General features: G+C 38.2%; 1 protein-coding gene across 1 annotated transcript; it reads left to right on the plus strand.

Annotated features, from left to right (window-relative positions):
- The first annotated feature begins 214 nt into the window (after positions 1-214).
- On the plus strand, positions 215-26,689 carry RCBTB1 (RCC1 and BTB domain containing protein 1). The gene is made up of 12 exons (XM_065860052.2): positions 215-429; positions 6,563-6,733; positions 7,571-7,721; positions 8,195-8,361; positions 11,027-11,185; positions 12,237-12,344; positions 13,474-13,616; positions 16,618-16,808; positions 20,546-20,672; positions 21,181-21,332; positions 21,996-22,126; positions 25,728-26,689. Exons 2-12 carry the CDS (start codon positions 6,590-6,592, stop codon positions 25,866-25,868), a joined length of 1,614 nt encoding a protein of 537 aa, XP_065716124.1. The 5' UTR covers positions 215-429; positions 6,563-6,589; the 3' UTR covers positions 25,869-26,689.
- Positions 26,690-27,059: the final 370 nt, after the last annotated feature.

The following is a 27,059-nucleotide window of genomic DNA, read 5'->3' on the forward strand; positions in this document are numbered from 1 at the left end:
CCGCCGGGCGGGATAACGAGGAGTCACATGGTCATATTCACAGCGCCCAATAGGAGGTGAGGAAAGAGGGCGAAGATCCGCCTACGGTGGGCCACGTGACGGCGCGCGCGAACGGTCAAGCGGGAGGTCCCCCTTCCCCCCCTCGAGGCTTGGCGTCACGTGACGCGCTTCTTCCCCCACCCCCCACCTACCCCCTCCCCGTGCGCGCGCTTGCTGCTGTCACGTGGGTGGGGCTGGCGCGCGCTGCGCACCCCTTCGGCTGCTGGGCGCGCGGCGGGGCAGACGCCGGGCGGCTGTAACGGTCCTGACGACTCTAACGGTTGTGACGGCAGCGGCTCTGCCGGGGGGCACCTTGGAAGCAGCGAGAGCGCCCAGCCCGCCGGGCGGAGGGGCCGCAGGGAGCCTACCGGGGGATGTCGCAGAGGCCGGGTGAGGAGCGCTTGGCGGGGCAGCGCGCGGGGCCAGATCGGTACCCCGCAGCCTCCGGGCTGCGCATCCTCCCGACCCGGGCAGTTCTGTCGGGGCGCTGTGAGGGCTGCGGTGTGGTGGGGGCGGGAGCTGTCGGCGGTGGGGAGCGACTGGACGGAGGTCACCTGGGAGGCCGCTGTGAGGATCTGTAAAACTGGTGCTAACCATCCGGATGGGGAAAGGGTTCTTCTCATGTTAGCAGGTCTTGGTTGGGGGGCGTCATCCGAGTGACTTTTCTCTTGGTCTGCCTGTGAATTTCTCCCACAAAGCTTTGTCCAGCTCTCTGCAAGTCTCTTCCTGCTTGGCACAGCTCACAATATTTTCTTGCAGTTGTGCGTGTCGTTTGTTGTTTTTGTGTTGTGCTTTTTTTTCTGATTCGTGGTGTTTCAGTTCATTCTTTCCTTTGTTGTCAGCTTCCTGAAGGCTGAGATCTAACTTACTAAAAAAGCAAGGCTCTTAATATTTTTTTCCCTCCTCACTGGGCTTTGTATAAATAATTAGTGTTTCTTCAGGTTTTAATACAGTTCTAAATTAACTGTTAAAGGAGTATTTACTTTTTTAAAGGAACTTTCAGAGTTCTAGTTCAGGCAGTTTAGTTGACCTTTTGGAAAGCATGCTGTTGTCTACGGACAAACGGTAAAATAGGCTTATAATTGTTTCAGTTAGGGATGGGGTCATGAGAAGAAGATGCTAAACATCCTAAATGGAAATGTTTTCGGAGCACAAAGTTTTTTAGGAAAAAGAGTGATTGGAAGATTTAGTGATTCTTTGGAGCATTAAAATTAATGCTTTCCTTTGAATACTTGTCTCTGTATGCATTAGAATAAAATATAGAACATTAGAAGATGTCCTGAGTGAATAGATTCAGTAAATTGCAGTAATTGCTCAGATTGATTGTGGTTATAGTCTTGTTGTGGTGGATGGATGGCTGTCATCCTGCTCGAAGGGTTTTTTTCCTGTGTGGTTAAAGCAGTATCATGGTTAATAGTATTAATGTACATAATGCTTTTTGCTTGTTTGTATCTCTTTCAGCTGATTACTCAAAGCAAATAGGAGGTCTGGTTGTCAGTTCTTAGATCAGCAGGTTTTTCTTTCCCTGTATTATTCATAAAAGACATCCAAAAATAAAACGTGCAGAGGTTTGAACACAGATTTTGTCATAGAAATCTTGTCTTATGTAAGGTCTAAGGAAAGTAAGTTAAGGCACATGATTTCAGGGAGTTCAATATCTTTTTGTTGGCAGGAAGAAAGCTGCAATAAAATCACTTGGTTCACACATCTGATTAGTGTCAATAGAATGTGTTGTTTCCCTGTTGTTTCTCAATACTGAACTATGACATTAGAAACCAAAAACTGTAGAAAACATGAGGGAGATTAACATGTCTAGAATTTTACTTTCTTGGTTGAGGTGTACTTAAAATTAAAAAAGGATCAAGTGTGACAGACCTTTCTTGTTGTTCTAAAGACAAATATCCCAGCTTTTTTGTCATCACTGCTGTTTATAATTCCTGTAGACAATTAGGAGAAGTGAAGGCCTGAGCCTGCAGTTTCTTTCTGTGCAAGAGTAGGTCTACCCAGCTAGAACAAACCGCAGCATTGGAGCCTGAGGAAAGAGTGAAACAAACACACAATTGTGTTCAAATAGTCTTTACAAATAAGGTCTTCAAGGAGTTAACTATGGCTTTTTGTTGCAACTACAATTGGTACTGTTTCCTGGTAGGATGTCATATTTGGCTATTGTTCTCCACAGCACGGATTTGTTTAGCTGAATTATAAACTCTCTAAAATTTTATTTGAAATCATTTAACAAGACATTCTGTAGACACTTTTTTTTTTAAGATGGGGATACATATTTGCCTCCATGTATTGCTGAGAATAAGCCTGCATGCTGCTTATTTAGAAAGCAAAATAGCGAGAAGTTGAATGCATAGGCAGCAGTTTAGCATAGAACTTTTGAAGGACTTCTGTCTCTGAAAGCATGTGGCTTTTTTGTGAGCAGATCTAGATTTTTTTCACTGTTAGTGACTGCTCCAAATTCAATTTCTCTTTATCACAATACGTAGCTGCTTCAGTTCCCGTCTCACCAAGTCATCCTTTCTTGCTTATTTTTAGCCTCACTGAAATTAAAACAATCATCTTTTGTTTCTGTTCCTGTTTGCATACAGTTATTGTTGGATAACTTCAAAAGAGGTCAAAGCAATTAGAAGAGGTGATGCTGATATTATAGAAGCTCCCTCTGCTGGTTAGTTCTGCAGCAGAAATAAAGCTGCATGGTGTGTAGTTGTTTATCACTGAATCATACAACAGAAATGAAAGGATAGTTAAAAGCAATGACATATGGTGTTTCTAAAAGCAACTGTCTACCAGAGCACTGAGTTTAAGCTTATAACTTTTATACTCATAAAGTTTTTAATTGCAATTAACTTAAAATCTAGATGTTGAAATGTAAGTGACAGATACTCCTTAAAACTGCTGCTGCCATGTTGCATGAAGAATCTAAATAATAGCTTGAGAGCTAATATATTGAGACAGCTATTTGCATACAGATTAAAATAACTTCATTACTTCGGACTCCATCTGGTACATGTACTACTACATTGCTCTTACAAACTTTCACTTAAGGTGCAGTGGTTGCATAGTATGTAATGTAGCAGGGTCCAGTCTAAATGTGATTATCAGCAGAAGTGAAAAATAACTTTAGCTCTCTTACTGATGCAGTACAGGAAGGTTGAGAGGACACTGTTTCTTTGTGAAGCTGCTTGCAACAACATGACTGAAGTCTCCTAGATCAGCCTTCTGTGGCAAGGATTTGCCCAGAGGAAAGTCTGTGCAAGCCTTTCCCCTCATAATCAGGGAAATGTTGCACAAGGATGAAGTTTGAATGTGATTCGTGTGAGAGGTCAGTCACAATATTGCAGAGTGTCTGCCGTTTTTAGAAAGTGTACAGTATGTCATAAAGGATGCTAAAATTAATTTGGTTTCTTCTTTGATAACACTGAGTTACTTTACTGACATCTCCCATTTACAATGCTATATATAAGTATGTATTCCCCAAATACTTCTTTTTCCACTATAGACCTTTTTTCCCTCCTGTGACAACTAGAACTTTTATTGGAAAACTAGGAAAGTGGCTAAGGTGGTTAAGAAATCCATCTTTAGAGAGGAAAAAGGTGATGCTTGTGCCTAGGTTGGGCATTTCTGCAGAAAATGGATAATAAGTAGTTGAAACAGCTTTCTATGCACACTTATATCTAAGAAACAGTAGCCCATGTATAAACCCCAGAACTTTCAGGTTTGTATGTTGTGTCACTCATTTAGACACAAGCATAAACAAAATTAGCTGCTGTTGTTACCATGAAAATGTTGCAGCTGAATCATGATAGGTACTCCAGCAAATGGCAGCATTTAAGGACAATACTTAGTATTTGTAGAGGATGGGAAAATGTTGTATGTTTGAAGATAAACAATACACATTGTATAAAAGGCAACAGATATTTTCTGTTGTTTTGTTGGTTTTAAGGATTTTTGTTAACTTTTATTGGTTGCTAAATCTGAAGATAATTTGGGATTGTGATTTATTAAAGAAACTAGCCTGCCAGTGGCAGATGAGTTGTCATTAAAAACCTTTTAGGGATAACTCTTGAAATTACTTTGTAGAATTGTAGTGACAATTCAAATTGGAAATATACAGCATTGTTTTAGATAAAGCAGTGTTACATCTGTAAAAAATTATAAGGTTCTTCATCTGTGAATGAAGTTAATTGTTCATGTCTAATCTGGAAAGTCCTCTGTGCTTGAAAGCTTTTCTTTTGTTTACTTCTATTAGTTTGTCTGACAAGATATCCAGGTGAGCTTTGAGGTATGGGAAATGCAGTGTAACTCACATAGGTTTTGTCAGAAATGAATGATTAACTTGAGTCGTGCAGTAGTGAAGAATAAGCCAAGAGGATTAAAGACCTAGTGCAAATATCGGTAAGATCATAAAGCAGAACATTTTAAACTGGTTACCTTTAGAGTAGAAAAGGTTCTCAGGGTGCTGTAAAACTTGTTAATGTTAATTTATCAGGACACGCTCCATCAAAATAACATTTGTCTGCATGTCTTAAATTGACAGGATGTGTTGAAAAGAACTTCAGTGAAGAAAATATTTTTCCTAATGTCCAGTTTATGAGAGGTTTGTGCCCTGCCAATAGTATATTATATGGGCAAAGTAAATACATGAAGTTAGAAGGGACAATTATTTGGTCTGCTCAAAAAACCAAGTCATTGCTGTCTCCTTTTAATTGATTGGCATTGTCATATGTTAAAAGATTTGCCAAAGCGAGGTAACCAATCTTAGCAGCTAACTAGCCTGAGTTTGTAACTGGACTAGAAATTAAGAAGGCTTAAATGCATTCAAATCTGTTTAGCTGTGTAGAATGTGATGTGGTCTTGGCATCAGGTAGACTTCAAAAGCTCTTCTACAAATACATCTGTTGTGAATGTGCCATCTGGAGACTTCGGGTGTTTTCAAGACCTGCTTCAAATATGAAAAGTAGAGTGAAGTCAGGCTCTTGGTGAGGGAGGTGCCTATAGAGCAGAGCTGGGTTTGTTGGAGCAAGGTTACAAAATCTGGTAAGGAGACAAGTCTGGTTTTTGTTTGTGTTGGGGTTTTTTGTACATGTACTTCCACTGTGACCTAAGTGTTTCTCAGACTTTAAAAATAATAATAATAATAATAATAATAATAATAATAAAAAAACTCTTCTTCCAAAAAACATGTACGCTGAACAACCTGTATTTTAGGATTAACTGCTCATCTTGAATAGCTTTCTGAAGCCATGTCTTGGCTGTCAGCACAGTTTTGAGAACCAAGCATCAGAAGCAAAGAGGCTGTCTTGTGTTCTCACTGTTGTTCATATCTGATACCCAGGCATCATCAAGAAGAAGCCTGACTTGAAAGCAACAGAGCAAAGAATAGGGGGATGGGATAGGGCTGGAGCAAACAAATGAAAAGAAAGAACTAAATGTTGATGAGAGCATGGCATCTGAATAGAGACTGCATTTCTTGCCCATTGAATAGTTCCTTAGCTGCATTTTTTTTTTGTTAATGGTTTATTGCAATTTGTATCGTGTCACTGACATTCTGTGGAATTCTCCACCTAGTGCTTTTCAGATTTCACAAAACTCACTGATACCCTGAGCATGGATCATAGATTGTCAGTGACAGAATCTCTTCAGGGTATGAGTAATGTTACAGTTTTCATGTGTGGCATTGAAAGCCTAAATAAGCACTGTAGGTTTCTGTTGACTGTCAGCTTTGTTCTTGAACTGGTGCAACTGCCCTGAGGAAACTGGGAAGAATAAGCATTGTGGAAGGATGGATTGTATGTATGTCATGTGTTCATTGACAGGTGATGTCTATACCCAGTCATGTTTCCAGCTTTTGATGTGGTCCAGCTTGTTTCTAAGTAACAGACTATGACAGTTTCACTTAATCACGTTCTTCCAATGTGTTTCACTGCTTAATTGTAGGAATGCATGAGTTTATCTCATACTTTTGTGCTCTCACAAATGTTTTTTGACCATAATAACAGCTTTTGATTATGCGAGATGTGGCAGATTTGGGTCATATGCACAACAGCCCTAGCTTTGGGTTTTTTGCAGGATTCACAGATACATCAACAGCTTGCTTACATGGCATATATAGATTGTAAGACTACAAAGAAATTTCACACGTGAAAATCTTATAAATTGGAATTTTGGTTGAAATCCCCTCTGAAAATTCCTTCAAAAATCCACTCTGTCACCAGTGGATATTTGCCAGATCACGAGCTTTAAATGTTTGCTTGTAGAACAGCAGATGTTCAGCTGTACTGAACTGTACGGTTTACCTAAATATCCTATTAAGAAAAGATCTGTTCTTCAAATGTCTTACCAGTGACTTTCTATTTTTCACCTTAATACATGGAAGTAGGATTACATATTTCATATAGAATAGAATGCTATACTTTCAGAGACACAACATGTACCTTTTATTTAAAGGAAATTATCTTATTGCCTGTTGGTGAAAATGCAAAATAGACCTTTTAATATACTTTTGTTTTTATTACAGCAATGTCATCTTACTTGTAGAAACATCATGACACATAGCAGCATCATGGTGGATGTAGGAAAGTGGCCAATATTTACCTTACTGTCACCTCAAGAAGTAGCATCTATTCGGAAAGCATGTGTATTTGGTACCTCAGCCAATGAAGCTATATATATAACGCACAATGATGAGGTAAGTCTGTAATAAAGCAGAGCATATACTCTACAATTATCTGTTTTCAGAGTCCACTGAATACTTGCAAATTAATAGGTTTTCAAAAGCATTGTGTGAAATTTGTGTATTTCAAAACATGTTGGATTTAACTTGTAACTTTTTTTTTTTAGTCTTGTATGGGGACAATGTAGATGGAGTATTTAGAAAACTAACAAATGACAAAGGCCAGGATGGATTTCATACACTTTTGAAGACAGTCAGAATTCAAAAGAAGTTGTGGTAGCTTGAAATTAAGTGCCAAGTGCTCCAGGTATGAAGATATAAAATGAGGTTATAGCTTGCTAAGTAATAATAAAGCAGAAGATTATCTGTGGATTTTAATTATTCAGAAAATCAATGCAAATTAGCACTGTGCTGCTGAAAGGAAGCAAGCTAGATGTTCTGGGATGTGGTAATAGGAGGGTTTCTTGTGAGACTGGGTAGAGTAGGATTTTTTTTCTCTAAGTCCTCTCAAAGCTGCCTGTAGGATGACCCTCTCAGCTGTAACTATTTACAAACTTCTTTTAGAAAAAGGTAGTGTCTTCCACTTTCACAGTTTAATACTTTTTCTAGTATAGTTCCTGAAAATGAGAAGCCTGGCTTCCAGTCCTGCACAGATCTGAAGAATTCAGACTCATTAACTTCTGAAGTGTCCCCATGCTGAATTTTGAGCTTATTAACTTCCACGAGGGAAGTCTTCAACCCTTAAGAGTCCCTGACAAAACTCTGTCCTGCCTTAATGAAGACATGGATATTGCCACATCTGTGCATACCTGAGTATACATAATTTGAAATTAGTTTTCCTCTGTTTTTCAGGTATTTGTTTTTGGACTGAATTGCAGCAATTGTTTGGGAACTGGAGATAACCAGAGCACAATAGTACCAAAGAAATTAGAAGCCTTATGTGGAAAGAAGATTTCCAGTCTCAGTTATGGAAGTGGACCCCATGTTGTACTTTGCACTGAAGGTAGAAAATTAACGTTTAGTATAGAAAAATAAGTTATAGATTTCAAGTGCTACTTACACTTAACAAGAGTGGATTAAGGTAGAATGGTATTAAGTGGGCAATGCACACTGAGGGGTTCTCACTGGTCTTAAGTGGAACTGAATGTATTCTGTAATAGGTAAATTAAATATCTGTTGCATTTCCATTATGTTGCAACTGTAGAGTTTTTCTCTATAATTTATGATGTGCCAAGCCTTACCTGTGCACTTTCATGTATTTCCACAATACATCTAGAGATTATACTGTGATATATGTATATAAAAACTGTATACGAAGTGCATAGTTGTTTTAGTATACAGATGATTCTTGTAATAGTTTCACGATTTGTTACTGTCCTTTCATTTTAATGTCAGTGTTTTCTACTTTCTTAGAATTCTGTCTATCTTCCTTGAAATTTTTGACATTTTTTATCACAAACTTGAATATTTTTTCAGATGGTGAAGTGTATGCTTGGGGGCATAATGGTTACAGCCAGCTTGGGAATGGCACAACAAATCAGGGCATTACTCCTGTTCAAGTTTGCACAAATCTGTTAATAAAGAAAGTGGTGGAAGTAGCCTGTGGCTCTCATCATTCCATGGCGCTGTCATTTGATGGGGATGTAAGTTGAAACCTGTTCAAATCCCTTAATCTCTTTGAAATGAATAGTGCAGATGACCTTGCAGTCTGAAGTTCTCTGTTTCTCTACAGTGTAATTACAACATAACCTTTTCTTCCTGCTGCTTCAAAGTAGGGTGTCCTTTTTTAAGAGCGGACTTGAAAACAAGTTAAAAAACCCCACACCCACAAACCCCAATGAAAAGACCCCAACCACAAAAATTAGAATAAAAGGCTTTTAAACTTTTGTGTCTTTTCGTTTGTTGTATGTCTCACAAGGATGAGACCAGAAAGCTGTGATGTAGGTGAAATAATGATTTGTAAGGTGTAGAATCTAATATGGTTATTTGCTTGCCATCCTGTTATTAAGGGCTATATTGAGTTGTTTGTATTCACTGGTAGCCTTTAGTCTGTTTCTTGTAGTCTTCATGATTTCCTCACTGGTACTGTGAAGGAATGTTGCTCTGCGCACCTCTGAATACCTTTGTGTGTAACCAGTGAAAGAGTCTCCTTTATGCTGTTTACATGACTTAAGGCTATGTGTCAGGAGAAACATGTACAATTAGTTTCCAGTTAGCTAGATTTGACCACTGCATGTGTGTGGCTGGTTTGAGTTGCATGTTACTGCATGGAGGAAAGCCTCGTTTCAGCTCTGCTTTCACAAAATAAGAGTTCTAATTTTAAAACCTTTATAACAATGAAAATGGAAACCACAATTCTTTCCATTCTGGTAATCTGACCATGTTTGTTGATTCAGTATGAAGTCATAGTGCAACAGTAATACAAAGTAGCAAATCAGTATTTTGAGGGCAGGAAAGCGACATTGTGTTAATTTAGGTGATCTGTGTTGTATCTGAAAGGAGAGTGTACACTTAGGAAAGATGTTCCTGGCTAATCTATAAAATTTGGTTTACGCATGGAAGGCAAGGATGTTCATGTACTAGTCAAGCTAGTGGTACCAGCTGCTGTGTGTTAGCTACCAGTGATGGCCATACTGTCTCTTGTAATCAATGTAACATGCTTGAAACATCAATGGAAGAGAGGAAGAATGTTTGTATTTACCATGGAGTTGATATTTTCAGCTCACTCACCTTTGTGGCTAGTTAATGTGCTATAAATCCATCCATAGTGTACCTTGCAGTAGCTTAATCTGTTTGTGCTCTGAGGTTTTATCTTTACCAGAACTGATTATACTAAAAGCACAGAAATATGTTGAGTAGGGTTTTATTTACAGAAAGATTTATCTGCAACAACCATTGTGACTTAGATATATCTAGAGTTTCAGAGAGGCATTGAAGTTGGAAGTATTAGTGGAAGTACTTGGCATGATTTATTTGTACAGTTGGTTCAGTACAATTTTAATACAGTGCAAATTAAAAAAAATGGTGGACTTAAAGGACTGCAGACATTCATGCTTCTCTGAGAGGCAAAACTGATTAGTTCTTTGGCATTTTGATCTAGCTTCTGAGATTTTCCACCTCAATTTTTTCCATGCCATTGAAATAAAGGTATTTTATAGAGCATCTTCAAATATTATATAGGATTCAAAGAACCAGCAAATATAAGTAACAAAAAGCAAAGGACTGATGCTTTCTTTTGTTCATATCAGACATGGTAAATAAGTTGTGTTGGTGATAGGGTTTTTGTTCTTGTCTTTGGTATTTTTCTTTGGTTGATGTGGGGTACTTTTTGGATGTTGGGTTGTGGGTTTGTGGTTGGTTGGTTGGTTTGTGACAGGGGAGGTGTTTGTTTCTAATGACTTGACTTTCGGTTTGGTGTCGCAGTAAGCAGGCAGCTTCTGGCACCAAAGGGTGTACAGACTTCACATTAGGGTATCTGTCAGTGTGCTTCTACTGGCTAGCATGTCCATGGCTGGATATTTCTAAGAGAACAAAACTGTTTAACTGGGTGAAGCACCATAGGATGAACAATCAGAAATAGTCTATAGGTGTGTATACACATAATAAAAATTGAAGGAACTGAAAATACAAAGCTATATTTTTTTTTTGGTAGCAAACTACTTCCCTGTTTTCTGGACTTCTAGATGAAAGGAACCAATATTTTTGTTTAATTATTATTAGTTTGCCACTAGCAAACTTTGAACTGACAGAGATGGTGCTTTTTTGTTAAGGCCATTGTGTAAGAGAGTTCTGCTACTGTGAAACATAGGCTGACAAAACCATCTCCTTTCATAGCTCTTGAAAGATATAAAAGAGGTAAGATGAGAGTCCAGAAATAACCTGATTGAGAGTTCTATGGAGAGAACTAAAAAGCTGTAAATTGGGGAGTTTAGCCTAGGAAACAAGTGACATTTGGGCTTGCATTCCTTTTTCCAACATCATGGAAGTATTATATGAAGACAGTCCACTCACTGTGGTCTTTTGTCTTATAGTCTGACTATTTATATGGAAATACATTTCTTTTGTTTCCTCTTGTAGTCAGATGCTCTGGTTCTGTAGCAAGAAGCTAAAAAAAGAACTATGTTCATATTTGCTACATCAGTCCTATTGCTGTTTATAATTTTCAACTGCTGAAAATAATTTTAAGTGTTTTAGCTCATTAAATAGGATAGTTTACCCAGTCTGATGCTGACTACAGTAAGATTATAATTTATTACTGTCATTCAGACTTATACTGCAACTTTTTGCTTGTTTGTTTTTTATGGACAGCTGTACGCTTGGGGCTATAATAACTGCGGTCAAGTGGGATCTGGATCTACAGCAAACCAGCCAACTCCTCGTAGAGTTTCAAACTGTTTACAGGGTAAAATGGTAGTTGGCATTGCTTGTGGTCAGACCTCCTCCATGGCTGTAGTAAGCAATGGTGAGGTAAGCATTGCTGCATTCTCAAGTTCTCTCGCTCTCTCTGTTACTCAATTTGATTAGGCTAATGTCTGAACGTGGCATGTTCAAATTATAGAATTATATTGATAACTTCTGTGAGACAATTTAAAGGAAAACTCTGCAATTAGCTAGAGATACTGTCTTTGCTCTAAGCATTATTTCTTATGGCAAATGCTGTACTGGAACAGAATTCTTACTGAGTCTGCAGCTGCAAGAATTTGAACAGTTGTATTAAACATGTCTGTCTTCCTTATTTCAGTAGATTGTTTAACATATGTCTTTAATTAGACTTTTTGAAAGCATGCACAATTAAATAGTTAATCTTTCTGCAGGAATACACTGACTGATCCTGGTTCTTAAGCACATTGCTTACTTGCCAGCAACAAAACCAAGCTTTTTAATGTTGTCCAAGTGTTGTGCAACTGTTCTGTTTCACATGTTTATGGTGCTATCTTGCTTCTAGGTATGAACCGTAACCTCAATTGTACTACATTTCACCAAACTCAGAGTGTAGCATTTCTTTGTGACTGCAGGGACTATAAAAGTCCCTGAGGTTGAGATGAGATTTCATTGTACATACATTTGTCTTGATGTGTCCACCATAACAAAACTAAAGGAAAAATTAGTTTAAACTAATCCTATAGCTAATCAGCTGATCACAACAACTAATTTATTGTTTTCTTTAAAGAAAAAAGAAAAAATAATAAGGAGAAAAGAAAGTGTAAAAGTCAATTAAAATCTTGTGGCTATGGGAAATATTTAATGTATTGTTAAGTTTAGTGCAATATTCCTAGTAATTCAAAGACAAGTATATTTTAGTAAGCTTCTTTAAAAGGTAAATGCAGGACTGAAAAGTGGAATATAGTCAGTCATTGCAGTATATTTAATATCTTTCTGCCTTCTCTATATTAATATTGAAACAGTGTGCAGTTTTTTTAATAAGATGTACATTTTTTACTTGTGCTTGATGCTAAGTCTTAAATGTTCTGTGCTTCTATAGAGGAGTGGTTTAATTTTACTTTCCTTTTGCCATTAGGTTTATGGCTGGGGTTACAATGGTAATGGTCAGCTAGGTCTTGGAAACAATGGCAATCAACTAACACCATGCAGAGTGGCCGCGTTACATGGTGTGTGCATACTCCAGGTATGTCTAACATGCAGATGAAAATGCAGTAATGTTGTTAGCATCTGCTAAAACTGTGTCTTTGGAATCTTATACCTGCTTCTAGATGTCACGGTTCAAATACTGAATTTTTTTAGTTCCTATTTAGGCATATAGGAAGTGCGAGTAAGCTGTAAAATACTTGCTTTTGTAAATGTTCTGAATTATTTAAAGTTAGCTAATGTAACTGTAAGTAAAGTATGTTATGAATACAAATGGCATCTTTGTTACAAAGACGAATGAATGACATGCGCTAGGCAAAGACAAGAAATTAAGGGCAACAAGATGTTCAAATTAGAATCTACTTTACTATTCTAATTAGTCCTTCAGAAGTAGCTCCCTGAGCGGGGTGAAGCACTGGAACAGGTTGCCCAGAGAAGCTGTGGGTGCTCCATCCGTGGAAGTGTTCAAGGCCAGGCTGAGTGGGGGTTTGGGCAACCTAGTCTAGTGGAAGGTGTCCCTGCCCATGACAGGGAGCCTGGAACTAGATGGTCTTTAAGGTCCCTTCTAACCCAAACCATTCTATGATTCTGTGATAAGTAAGGGGAGAGGGAAAATGAGAGTCATGGGTGTGGATTTGATTGTTTGGTGGTTGGGTTTTTTGTTTGATTTTGGCTAGGTTTGTTTGTTTCCAGCTGAAGAATAAAACTAAAAATTGGGATTTCCTGGGTTTTTAGTAAGGTTCTGTGGAGTTTCATGTCATAACTTGGGTTGAACAGTTGTTGGCTGTTGAACTGCAGCTCTTAAAATTTGTATAGTATTCCAAATAACAAATTCTGAAAGTATTTCAGAGTTGCAAGACATGGTGATGATCACTGTTCTTTGTGTGAAGAGTCTGCAACTGAAAGCAAGTAAAGGTTAGCGAGACTTTGCAAGAGTGCAGTAAATTATTTAGGAGTAACCAATGAACATTAATAAAGCTGGGACTTCTCCAGTATGTAAAGTTAATGTATTTTGTGTTAGCTTTAAGCACTGAGAAATAACACATTGTAGTGCTAAATGAAGAATGCCCAAGGTATTTAACATCAGCTAGACTAAGGTAAAGTGTGCGATAATTTTGTTTGTCATCTCTCTTTTTGTTTAGTAGTAATGCTTTTACATTTACTTACAGATTGCCTGTGGCTATGCACACACACTAGCACTAACAGATGAGGGTTTGCTCTATGCCTGGGGAGCTAACACTTACGGGCAGCTGGGAACTGGCAATAAAAGTAACCAGCTAAGCCCGGTGCAGATCATGATGGAAAAAGAAAGGTAATCTTGCTGAAGCTGTTTCTGGATTTGTAAGTCTGAGCATGTGTTATGCAGTCTCTAGCACTGGAAGCATGCGTGTGTAGGGCTTGGTGGATTGTTTTCCTATTGCTAATGTTAAAAGCATAGGAAAGGATGGTAACTTACTGTTTAGTATAGACTCAGTACTTTTCGTGATTTGTAATGATTACTGAAACTAAACATACTTTGTGCTTACCTGATACTGAAAGATAATGAATGACTGTGTTAGGCTATTCTAAATATGGTGCCTTGCATTAAAAATTTGGAGCTGGGAAATTGGTAAGCCAAGCTTTTAAGCTGTATTGAGGCCTACATTAAAAAAAAAGGGGGGAGGGGGAAGTGACTATAGAAGTGACACGTGGGGAGTAAACAACTTTCTGAAAGGCTGACAATAGCCAACCATGTAAAAAGAACTCAATTTGTAAGGTTGCTAGAGCTAGGGACAGATAATACCACTTTTATCAGTAGTACCACTTAATACTTTGTAGTTTCTTAGCTTCCTAGGCTCATAAAAGAATAACCCTAACCCTTGTCCACCCTCTTTCAGCACCATTGTCATACTTGTATTTGGGATGGCTCATTTGCTGTTCACCTACAAACTTGGACCACAGTCCTGTTCTCTGGACCCATGTGTATACCTATAGATTAATGTACCTCTATTTGGAAACCTCAGTCTATAAATCCCTTAACCTGTAAATCTCTTAATTTATAATCTCCTCTTAACTAGGAAACACTTGTGCTTGATTTTTCTCCTCCATTTCTGAACTGTCCTTCAGGGAAGTCATTCCTTTTTTTTTCCTGTTTCTCACGCTTATCTTTAAATTAAAAGCTGCACAGTACTGAGATTATGTAAGAGCTTAAAAAAATGGTTGGAGGTAAAGAAAATGGAACCATCACAATAGAAACCACTGCAGTGAGGCTGGCTTATTTGTGAAGGAACTGACACTAACGAAGCAAAATGAAATATCCTTTAAAAAAGGACTGGAAGAGAAATGTGTAAGTTTGCAAACAGATCGACTTTGTTTTCTTAGTTATTTATTTCTTCAGTGAACTAAGAGGAACTGTGCATTTAGAACTGTATGTGAACTCAAGCATGGGATGATAATAAAACTGGCATTTGTTCAACAACTGAAGGAGGGAGAAAAATATCATAGAACTTCTGCTTGGAATCCAAGGGAGAGATAAGTCACTTGAACTTACTCATCTTGCTTGACTGGGCTCCCTTGGAAACAGTACTATAAGTGGGTGAGCTGTTATGTCCCATGAAGCATATTAATGCTGCTTTTCCTGGTCCTTTCATTTAGATAACTCTTTTGTCATTTATATGTGATGCTGGTGGCATTTGATGCTATCTTGAAGAATAGTGCACATATAGCTTGTAAGGAACTTTTGGACTTTGTGTTAGCTTGGAGGAACAGTTATGAAGGCCAGCTTCCTGAATTTTGATGTTAAGTATGTGCTTAACATGTTATCCTGTACGTGTACTGTAAGTACACAGTACGTGTACTATACATATTATAGTGCATGTTCTATTATGCTTCTTAAGTATAGTATAGTTAATCTAAAAATGAGAATCTGTTCTGCTAAGGAAAGTTTGGGGAAGGACGTAGTTTAGGTGGATAGCTATGATGGACAATAAGTTGTCCCTAAAATAATTACTTTATGGTGTCTCATGTAAAGGTGCTGAAAGATTTCAGTGTTGCATAGAGGTTCATAAGTTGATGATGGTGTAAAACAACACAGTAGTTTTTTATCTGCCAGAAATTGTCGATAAATATACTGAAAGTGATTGTAGATTCTTTGTGTTTTACCTTGAAATAAATTTTGCACCTAAAACGTGGGCTTTGTGCTGAAAAAGCTTCTTGCCTAAAACGCTACCTCTTCATGGATATTATTCTGTAAAGGAATAGACATTTTGATACATATATTCTTAGACTGCTTGGAAAGATATTTATTTGTCCGAGTTGATCTGTTTCTGGCACAAAGGCATGAAGTCCTGTGCTGCGTTTTTAACAGGGAGGAAAAACAGGAACTAATGCTAGAAGTTCCCCCAGTTTTCACTTATCCTGTGAACAGAGACACTGGAAACATCCTTGTAGTCCTTTTAATGGAAATGCGATTCTTCTCAATTCTTGTGATGTTTCAGATAGCAAGATAAGGATTGTATGAGCAATGAGAGAACATAATAGATAAGTGTGCATCAGCAGCTCTGATATTTAAGGAACTATGTGAGATGAGTGAAAATACTATATGGACTTTGTTTTAAAAGCAACCGTAGCTCTTCAAGAATGTGAAGTTAAGTGCCTGTTTTCACCTCTCCTCAAATGAAGCACTGTCCATGTTCCATGCTGAATTTCAGTTTTGAGGAAAGGAGACTAACAGCAAAATAAGAAGTCAGAAATACAGACAGCAGGTCAGACCTCTGTCTACATACGAAAAACAGATTAAAGGGTTTCTAGAAGCGTTTCTTAACAAACAGTTAATTGAAAAATACATAGAATCCTAATCTCAAAATAAGAGAGTTTTTCCAACATCTGTTTGAATGAAGTCCTGAAAAATGCCCTGATAGAATCTTAGTAGTATAACTTTGCTGCCTGTTCCCTAACTGGGAGTTTCAGAAGCTCCATAAGCATTTCTTCTTGAGAGTAAGTGTCTGATGCGTATTGGTTTTAAAGGGAAAAAACAAAACTTCAATTTTCTTCATCCCTTTTCCATGGTTATGAAAGAAAAGGGGGAATGTCAACTGATGAGAATGACATGATTAAAGCAACATCTGATTACAATAAAAATGTACAAGCAATCTGAAAATGTCACTGCAGTTTTTAAATAGTGATACATTCAAACTATAGCATTCATTTAGGACAAAGAAAGAAATACAGGAGTGTAGATGCATAGTGTTGTTGGCTATTATTTTGGTGAAGTATTTGAAAAGTCACTCAATTCCTTACCTGTAAGTATCTTACAAGGTTTTTTCTGGTTGCAGGGTTGTGGAGATCGCAGCCTGCCACTCTGCTCACACGTCAGCTGCCAAGACCCAAAGTGGCCAGGTGTACATGTGGGGCCAGTGCCGTGGGCAGTCAGTGATCCTTCCCCACCTCACGCACTTTGCCTGCACTGACGACGTGTTTGCTTGCTTTGCTACCCCTGCCGTTATGTGGCGTCTTCTATCAGTAGGTAAGAATAGGCTGCGATATGGCAGCCAGCACTATAATCTCTGTCTACATTTGTAGTGATTAGTACAGGTTACAACTTCTGTGACAGGATGGTTTCTGCTTTATGGAGAAGCTGCGATTAAAAGTAATTCTTTTAGCTAGGTTTTTTTTTTTCCTCTGAAGAAAGCAGTCTACCGCAGCAGCCAAGGAACCAGAGTAGGGTTAACAAGATTGTTTCCTTGCCAGTATACAACTGGAGAGAACCCTGTTTTACCACTGCACTGTGTATATTGTATATTTCTTATATTTGTATTGAGCTCCAGCTCAGGACTGGGAAGGACTCCTGGATCATTAAACGTAACTTTTTTCTCTTAAAACTGTTTCTACTTGAAAGGCTGTTCCTGATGCTTGTTACTTTGGCATCTACCAACTTAGAATTCTAAGTGTTGTCTCTAGCTTGCCCAATATGAATATGTAGGAGCAAATCTTTCTCCTGCATTTCATGTTAAGAAAGTAAAGAAACAGAATTCCAAGTTTTGATTTTGTGAGATGATTTATCTCAATTTGATTTAGTTTGGCTTTCCCCAAAGACAGGCAGCCTTCTAAATGATAGTCACTGTATAACAAGAGCAAAATATAATTGTTTTCTCTGTTGGAACTCTCTTATACTATCTGTGATTACACTTGGGGATGGAGTTTCTGTGTCCAACAAATAAGCTCAAGGCTGTCTTCTTTATTATCTTTAATTCGTATGCTTCTAATTCTTTTTTGGCCCTAAATATGCTATGAAGTGCTTATCTTGCAATTTCTTGAAAACATGAAAGTGTTTTCATGTTCAAAACGTGAAGATGTTTTCATCTTTAATCTGCTGCTTCAGTTCTCAAGATCATTCAGGATGTCTTACTCTGTTTCCATATTGACAACAGATCTTAATTTTGTTAGTCCCTGTACAAAATTGGTTTTGTGGAGGGAATCACATCCTAAGGAACCTTTTCCCAGACTCAGATCTTTGCATGTGGCATGTCTGAACCCAGCTTCTCCAGTTTAACTTGTCATTTAGCATGCTATCCCATTTATATAGGTCCAGATGATAGCATTTCATCTATAGAGGAAAACTGAATAGTTTTACTGAAGAGAGAATAGATTAGCTTGGAATGATCTGCTTCTGGGTAAATCCAAGTCTTGTTTCATCCCACTTCTCACTTTCTCCATTCTCTAATCCTCTGGGATATGTGTTAGTCTTGCCTTCTGTAGAGGTCTGATGGTTGTCCAGGTCTGTTGCCTTTTGCTAATGGTGAAGGCTGTTTAAATGGCATCTCCCCAGTTTCCTTACCTTTCAAGTTCCTGATTTTTTTTAAGTGCTCCAAGACTGAATATAACAAGGAATTTGAATTTTGTTCCTGTATTTTAATTTCTTTTGGCCTTTGGGCCTTCCTCCACTCTGATGTTGATAATTCTACTTACTGAATATTTGAATCAAAAGCATTAATCCTGGGGGCATTTTTAATTTCTGTTTTCCATATACATTTTTCCTTCCCCATCTTTTTTATTCATACAAGGTTAATGTTGTGGTTTAACATGAGCTAACAATACAACCACGATAGCCACTCGCTCAGCCCCTCCTCCACCCCTCCAGCAGGGGAGAGAATCAAAAGGGAAGGGAGAAACTTGGATTGAGATAAACACAGTTTTATAAAATAACAAAATACTAATACACCACTAGTAAATATTTATATAAAAAAATAGAAATAAAAGATACTCAAAGCAATTCCAAACTAACTCCATCCACAACTGGGCAGCCAGTCCCAGCAAGCCACACCTGGTCCTAAACTGATCCCAGAGAGAGAAAAGAGAGGAAAAAGGCAAAAAACTCCCTCGACTCTGACAAAAAGAGTGAAGAGAGGAAAGAAAGCGGAAGAGCCGACTGGAAGGTACCAGCTCTCCTTAAATATGAGGCATGGTGCTAGTGGGATGGAATACCCTTATTGATCAGTCTGGATGTCAGTCAAGTTCTACCCCATTTCTGCCCCGCTTCCTCTATGCTTCATACTTGTGGGGAAAGCACTCAGAGTGTCCTTGGCTCTCAGACCAGAGCAATTAAAAACATTAGCTCTGTGTTATCTCTTGTTCTCAAATTAGGTCCAAATAATGAGCATGCTAGCTATAAAAAAGAAAGGTTTCTAACTGCATGAGGAAAATTAACCCATTTTCAGTCAAACCAGCACAGTAAAAACAAACAAAAAACAACAACAACAAAAAACGCACAAAACCAAAGAAAAAAACACACACACACAAAACCCCTTTTTTGTTTTTCTTAGTAAGAGCTAACTCTGCGTAAAGGTTATTGTTCTACTTCCAGTTATGATGGCTGTGCCAAAAACATGAATCAGTCATTCAGGATTGGCTGTGGTGAAATACAAATCTGCAGCCTTTTTTGAGGAATGAACTTTAGGTATTTGAAGTGAAAGTTGATCTACTGCATAGCTTAAGCTAAGCTGATGACCTAGAAAAAAAAATCACATGAGCAGATGGAGGGGGATTGGAGCATGGTTTAGTTAGCCCTGATGAGGTGCAGGTTCTGTGGATGATCCATGGAAATCAGAGGAGTGTATGGTCTTTTGTAGCACAAACATGGCTTGTCTGATACAGCAATTTGTTATAGCAGTATTTCTTTTTAAATACAAAGTAATTTAGCTGTTCCTAATGGTGAAAAGTAATTTGTGGATAGTGTATGGATGAACAACATGCAGTCCTGTGGGACACAGGAGATGTACCACATCCCATTATAGGGGAAATCCACTTTTCTATCCTTTGCTGCTTAGAAGCCACGTGTTTTGAAACACACCTTTAAGATGCATCAACGGAAGCTTCAAGTAGTGGGTTCTGTTAGGTTTTCTAAAACTTCAGGGTTTTTGCTTTACCACAAGCCTTCACCAACTTTGTGCTGCAACTCTTGTATGATTTCTAGAGACACAGAATGGAACATCTGGGGGGACCAGTGCCATAGGCCTAAATATAAAGAACTGTGATATTTCAGCTTTAATCCACTTCCAAAATTGCTGAAGTCCTTTGTCCTTTGTTGTACCAATAACCTACTGTCATTCTTCTTCAACTGCTTTTGGATTTTCTTTTGTCGTAACTGACTAATAAACTGAGTATAATGGTGTCAATGATAGTTCATGTTAGTGAGCCGCGGAAAAGACGTTAACACACAAGCTGCAGGCACAGACTATATCTGATCTGCCAGCACAAAAAAGTGGTCAACTGATGTAGTGTTTTCTTACTATTTAGGCTCAGATCACACCATCCCAGTGCAGCTGAAGTACTGTACACCCTGTCTCAAGTGAGTTGTAGGTGATGCTGTAGACTCCCATTACCTGCAGTTTGCAGAGCTGCCCCAGCACTAGCAGTGGGCTGCCAGGAGGCTGGCAATTTCATGGGTGCTGCCCAGGTGGAGAACAAGAACAGAAGTTCTCCAGGTACTTTCCTTGGTGCTGTGCTACCTCTGCATAATGAGCTGGAACAGGAACTGCTGGCCACTGTTGCCTGTAGCTGTTGTGGATTAGACCTTGCCAACAGGAAATGGTGTTGGATTAATTAATGCTTCCCATTTCACCGCTTAAGCCAGTAGAATCCTAATACTGACCTATTTTCCCTGAAATGCGCTTAGTTGAGCTGCTAGCTTTCATTAGTGATGTGTATGTTCTGTTTAAGATGCTTAACATGTTTGTTTTGTTCATTTTAAAATTATCTCTGTAGAGCATGAAGACTTTTTAACAGTAGCAGAATCTCTGAAGAAAGAATTTGACAGCCCAGAAACCTCAGACCTAAAGTTCCGTGTGGATGGAAAGTACATCTATGTCCACAAAGCTGTTCTGAAAATCAGGTAGTGGTCACGTTTCACAGCTTTCATTTATACAGAATAACCTCTTCGTATTGCATCTAAGGAGGGTGGAAAGTAAGGGATAGGGAGGGACCCCTAAACCATCTGTATATCTATAATCACTTTAAATGAAGTGACTGTGAAAGGAGTTGAATCAAAACTCTTTCTTAAAATGGTTCATATTAAATTTTGTCTTAAAATTATCCATATTCAGTTGTCACTAAGCCTATTTGTTGTTTCCAGGATAATAAACACTGTTAAGTTGATCTGATTGCAATGTATACAAAGACATTTCTGTAGCTTAGATCAAATAAGAGTTTTATCTTAATGCATAAGTGTAACAATGCCCACAGTATTAGGAAACAAAATGCGGGCCACTGGCTGTGATGGGGTATGTTAAAGTATTTGTGAACATTGCAGAGTGTACCAAATACGTATTTCGGGGGGAGGCTGTAATGTAATGTTCATGTGTTCGTATAATAGTGTTCCAGATGATGTCTTTGTCTCTTAGGTGTGAACACTTCAGAACCATGTTCCAGTCATACTGGAATGAGGATATGAAGGAAGTGATAGAAATAGACCAGTTTTCTTATCCTGTGTATCGTGCCTTTCTTGAGTACTTGTATACAGACAGTGTTGACCTTCCGCCTGAAGATGCAATAGGTATTGCTTATGGTCCAATTATGTTAGAAAGCAGCATCTGGAAAAACTGAGGCAGGGGATGCAGAATAAATGTATTAATATAGGCTTCTAGTCCAACCTATGATGCATTTTACTGGTGATTAGCTAAGCTATCTTTAAAACATGGTTGTAGCAAACTTATTACAGCAAAAGTGGTGCATATTTAGAAATAAACTATGAGCAGTATTTTCAAGCTTGGGAGTGAAGTTTCTCTCTGGGTTAAAATACTTGTATATTTTACTAAATTGGATCAATTAGTGTTTAGGATTATATGAAAGAATTTCAGTAGATCTAATAGGGGAAACTGGGACAGCAGAGGAAAGAGCAAGCTGTAATTTAAGCACAGATTTTTATAGTAATAGCTTTTTGCTTGTGTTGTGGTGCTTATTTGGTGACAGTTCCACTCTTGTAAGCAGTTAGGTATGCAAATCAGTGGAACAGCTTGTGTATTTACAGATTAACAGGAGGTAATAAAAGGCCTTTCTTCCTGTGTAAAGGTAAAATACATTTTTTCTGAATAGTGACCTACTTGCAAAAAGTATATTGCATACAGACTACAGATACAACCTGTACCCCAGGAGCAAAAATTTGTTGAAAGAGCAGAGATCATTACATCTGACTAACACAATTGCATTTTAATTGCAGGGCTTTTGGATTTGGCTACTTCATACTGTGAAAATAGACTGAAAAAATTGTGTCAACACATTATCAAGAGAGGAATTACTGTGGAAAATGCGTTTTCATTGCTTTCTGCTGCTGTCAGATATGATGCAGAGGTAAACTTCTAAGCTTCAATCTTTTAAATAGGTGGTTGCTTTCTGACTTAAACTGTGGTGAAAAGCAACTGGTTATATTTTTCGTGTAAAGTCTCACTATCGGATAATACTGTTTGCTGTTTTAAGAATTTGAGAATATTGGACTGATGAAATCTGTATTTGCCATGAAAGAGGTATATTTTTTTTTTCATATGCCCGTACTGGGAAGTTGAACTAGTACAGAGATATCTAAAGATGACTTAAGTCCCAGGCTGAGACTCAGTATCTGTAAATGTTTGCATTGCTTAATTTCATGGTAAAAGGTTATGACAGTGTGCCAAACTTCATGAGTTACTGTTTGTGTGGGAAAAACTGCAACAAACAATTTCTGAGGATCAAAACACTAACTCTGAATCAAGGGAAGGGTTTAAATACAAAGCAAAACCCATAACATTATGAAAAGCAGTGTTGCAAGCCTTAAGTTACTTACTTGTAAGGTTATGTGGCGTGTGTGATGTGATATGGTGGTAGGTTTGGCAATCAAGTGCATTTGGGTTTTTTTGTTTGGCAGGGTGTTTTTTTGTTGTCTGCTTTTTTTGTTTTGTTTAGCTATAGTCAAATACACTTTTGTAGTGGGTTGACCGTGGCTGGATGCCAGGTGTCCAGCAAAGCTGCTCCATCACTCCCTTCCTCAGCTGGACAAGGGAGAGGAAATATAATGAAAGGCTCGTGAGTTGAGATAAGGACAGAAAGATCACTCACCAGTTACCGCTAAGGGCAAAACAGACTTCACTCAGGGAAATTAATTTATTGCCAATCAAATCATAGTAGGATAATGAGAAATAAACCCAAATCTTAAAAACACCTTCCCCCACCATTCCCTTCTTCTTGAGCTCAACTTCACTCCCAAATTCTCTACCTGCTCCCGCATGCAGTGAAGGGGAACAGGGGGTGGAGGTTGTGGTCAGTTCATCACCATCGCTGATGAGCTCAGCCTTGGTCAGTGATGGGTCTGCCTTGGAGCCGGCTGGCATTAGGTCTGTTGGACACAGGGGAAGCTTCTAGTAGCTTCTTACAGAAGCCATCCCTGCAGTCCCCCCAAATACCTAAACCTTAGCATCCAAACCTAATGCGACTTTTAGCCTTCATAGTATGCTAATGAAATGGCAGGATAAAAACTGCTTTATGGGCCTAATAAATTTTTAAGATGGAAAAATTGTGTGAAAAGTGGGAAAGGCTAATGAAACTTCCCTGCTGCATTATGTCTGATTTCACTACTCGATCACTAACGTGCCTCTTCGTGAACTAAACAGAAGTATTTTGGGGCTTGCTTTGGCTCTTTGTGTTCAGTATAGTATCTGTGCATCATGTTTGCAGCTTTGTGATTTGTTAGTTTTTAACTGGCTACTTAACCTTGTAAAGCAGTTTCGGTACTAAGTAACACAACTCATTGCTTTTTCTTGTACTTAATATCCAGCAATTGGCATGCAGACATCCTAACTTATTTCAGAGCCTTGTTCCACGTTGCTTGTTCAATATACCTCAACCAAAGGGCTGCCTTAGTGTCTGCATTGTGGCTTCAGCTCTACTGTGAATAATGATTTATTTGGGAGTTAGTGAAAAGTAGAAAGATTTACATATTTTAGCCTTAGAAGATTTTTTGCAGGATGGGTCCTCAGTGTGTGGTTTATTGCACTTGTGAAGGGTAGAAGAAATCCAGTTGCTATGCCTTGGTGGTACCTCATGAGCTAAATGAAGTTAGAAATGAAGTTAGAGCTGTTGGCTTAAATGCAGTGCTACATCGTGGAGATAATGGGTAACACCAAGGGTTTGGGTTTTAGTAAAAGGCATTTTTTATGTGCAGCAGTACTAGATGGGGGCTTGAAATAGCCTAGGTGATGTAGTTCATTGAAGGGACTGTGTGTCTGAAAGACAACAGTTAGAAGAACCAGCTTCACTATTTTAAAATACCGCCGTGATATGAAACTCTCCTATACTTTCTTTTGGTGACTGACTGAGGTGGGTACGATTAGGTCAGGTCTGGCTTCTTATTGTAACTTTAAAAATAATCATTTGATGTACCTTGTGCCTTTATCCGCTTCAGTCTATATTAAGTACAGTTTGCTGGGATTGCATCTGTTTGCAAATGAAATGCAGCCTTTTCTTATACAGAATTTTAATTTTTCCAAAGTTAGTTACTAATATTATGTTATTTCTGTTTATTGTACACTTCTGTTGCATTGACTTAGAATATGCTTTTTTAATAAAGCAGTGCAAAATATTTTAATGTGTATGATGTAATTTTATTTTAAATGCTAGTTCATTTTGTTACATTAAAAAAAAAAGTAACCCCCCAGTGTTCAGTTCTAATAAGTTTGTCTTTTTTCATTGCACAGATGCCACACAAGTCAAGATCTGAAGCTTCAGAATGCCTGGTTTTAGGCCAGGATATATTTTTATATTGTTGTGTTGAGAACACTCACTGGCACATAGTTGCTGTAGCCTTCAATGTTGACCTTAAGTGAAAACACGAATATTCGTCAGTCTTTCATACCTCATGTGGGCTTAAAGAGCTCTGCAAATTTGTTATGCCTTATTGCAGCACCCAGTCTGCTGAGCAGCTAAGGAAGGGCATGTTCTCATGTATAAAGTACTAGTTATACAAATGTTTTGTGAGGGCTGCAGCATCCTCCTTGTAGCAGCTTAGATCTACACTACGAAGAGTAGATTTGCTTCTCAAAGCAGGAGCTGGAAACAGATAATCTGAGTGGGAAACATTCTGTGGTCAAGGTTATATTGACAACAACTGTTTCTTGTCTTTTTTAGTCATCCTTTTTCTCTGACATCATGTGGGTGCAATGATGTTTTTTTGTGAGGCTTTTCTAACCCTCATATGGAAGGCATTGCCAAGTAGACTCGAATATCCAGAGTTCACTGTCTGCAAGAATTATTATGCTGTATTGTGCCATACTACTTCTTTTGAATCATTTGAGGAACATCTGTGAAATACTTTGTAACATGAGTCTGTTTTTTTCTACACAGAAAGGCTTTCTGCCTAAACTGTGCTTTAAAACTCCCTGGTTAGCACATGCTTGCATTGAGCCTGATGACATGCAACTTTGAGGCTTTAGTTCAGCCCCTAACTAAACAGGAAGTCAAGCAACACTATTTATAGATTTGAGTTTATGGTATGGAACAAAAGAGTTGGATTTCTATAATCCACGGTCTTGGTTATATATCATTACCCCAAGATCTCCTGTCTGTGTTGGGTTTTACTTAGCTGTCAGTGAATGCAGATGAAATGCCTTAAGTGGGAAACTTAAAATACAGATTGCTCAGAAGAGCTGATTTTTGTGACTGCACTTATACAATTAGAACCAAATTATGGCTACTTTTCCCTTTGTAACAGTGTTATATGGGTAGAATTATTATTTGCTGTTGTGTTTACATAGTGATGCTGTGTGGGGGGAAAACATTGAGAGCCACTACATTAATGTGTTTATCTTAATCTCTGCAAAAATAAAGTATATGCAAGCATTTCTGCCTGGCTGAGCGTATTTTTCTGTAATGAAAACAAAGATAATAAGACTTCTTTCTTTTTTTCTTTTTTTTTCCTGTTTAGGACTTAGAGGAATTCTGCTTTAAATTTTGTGTCAATCATTTGACAGAAGTGACACAAACTACAGCATTTTGGCAAATGGATGGTCCCCTGCTAAAGGAATTCATTGCTAGAGCCAGTAAATGTGGAGCCTTTAAGAACTGAAATGAGGCTGTAAGTTCCAGAGGTGTGTGTAGGGTTTCTTGCAGTTGTAGCAGGATGTTGTAACTGTACAGATAAAAGCAAGTGCTACCTGGTCTGTTGTACCAGAAGATGTGAGAGGCCACACTGATAACAAATGTCTGTGCTCAGAAGTGAACTCTTATAAAAATGTCAAGCAAAATATTTGCTTGCATTTCACAAACCTCGATGGTGGAACCACCTCAAGATTCCAAACAGAGGAACCACTGCAGGATGCAAAGGACACCAGCTGGTGTTAAGGACTTCTTACCTTTTTTGCCTCAGAAATCTCCACTCCGACACCACCTGTGTTCATATTTTCAGTTTACTTTTGGGGGCTAGAGAATAGTCTGACCTTGAGCTACTGAATGATGTCAATTAAATCCTTAAATCCCTGAGATTATAGAGAAGCAAATGGCATGGATATCTCTTACTGCATTTGCATGATTGTGAATGAATCTGCCATTTGCTGTATGTGATTAATCAAGTGTATTTGGTGCTTAGAAAAGCGTGCAAAAACAATAAATCCTCAAAGCCTATGCAAGTGGCTTTGAAGAAATGGGTAACTAGCAAATCTAATTGCAAGTAAATCTTTGGGTATACCTTAATATAAACTGTAATGTGTAATTTGTGTAATTTGTTCAAGCAATATTTATAATGGTTGATGGAAAAAAAAATCCCTCTGTTGACTTCAGATTACACTGGTTCCCTTGGAGGGGAAGGGATACACTGTTCTGAAAGTGGGGGGTTTGCATTTAAGTGTTGTATAAATTCAAACTACACATAATAAAATTCACTTTTTTGTATTTTGTACCTGTTCACTAGCAAACTTCTTCAGACTTTGAAGAAAATTGCAAGCTTTCCATGTTACATACAGCATATAAGTTGCTTTATTTAAAAAATACAAAATCAACAACAACCCAGAAAACCCAGAGCCTGTGTATTACTGAATCCTGCTGATTTCACTGTGCTTGGCAAATACTTGTCATTTCAGTTTTAGAGAACTGCAGATTTAGTTCTAGGCACTAATTTAGAATCCAGTAATTACGATCTGTGGATCTGATTTTTTTTTTCACTAAGAAGCCCGTATAGGAGTGTAAACTTACAGCAGGTTATGTATGGTCATACACATTTCTAATAAACTTGTTTTGCATTACAAACTCCAGACTAAAGGTC

Source organism: Patagioenas fasciata, chromosome 1 (assembly GCF_037038585.1).
Source record: "Patagioenas fasciata isolate bPatFas1 chromosome 1, bPatFas1.hap1, whole genome shotgun sequence".
Classification (NCBI taxonomy): Eukaryota; Metazoa; Chordata; class Aves; order Columbiformes; family Columbidae; genus Patagioenas; species Patagioenas fasciata.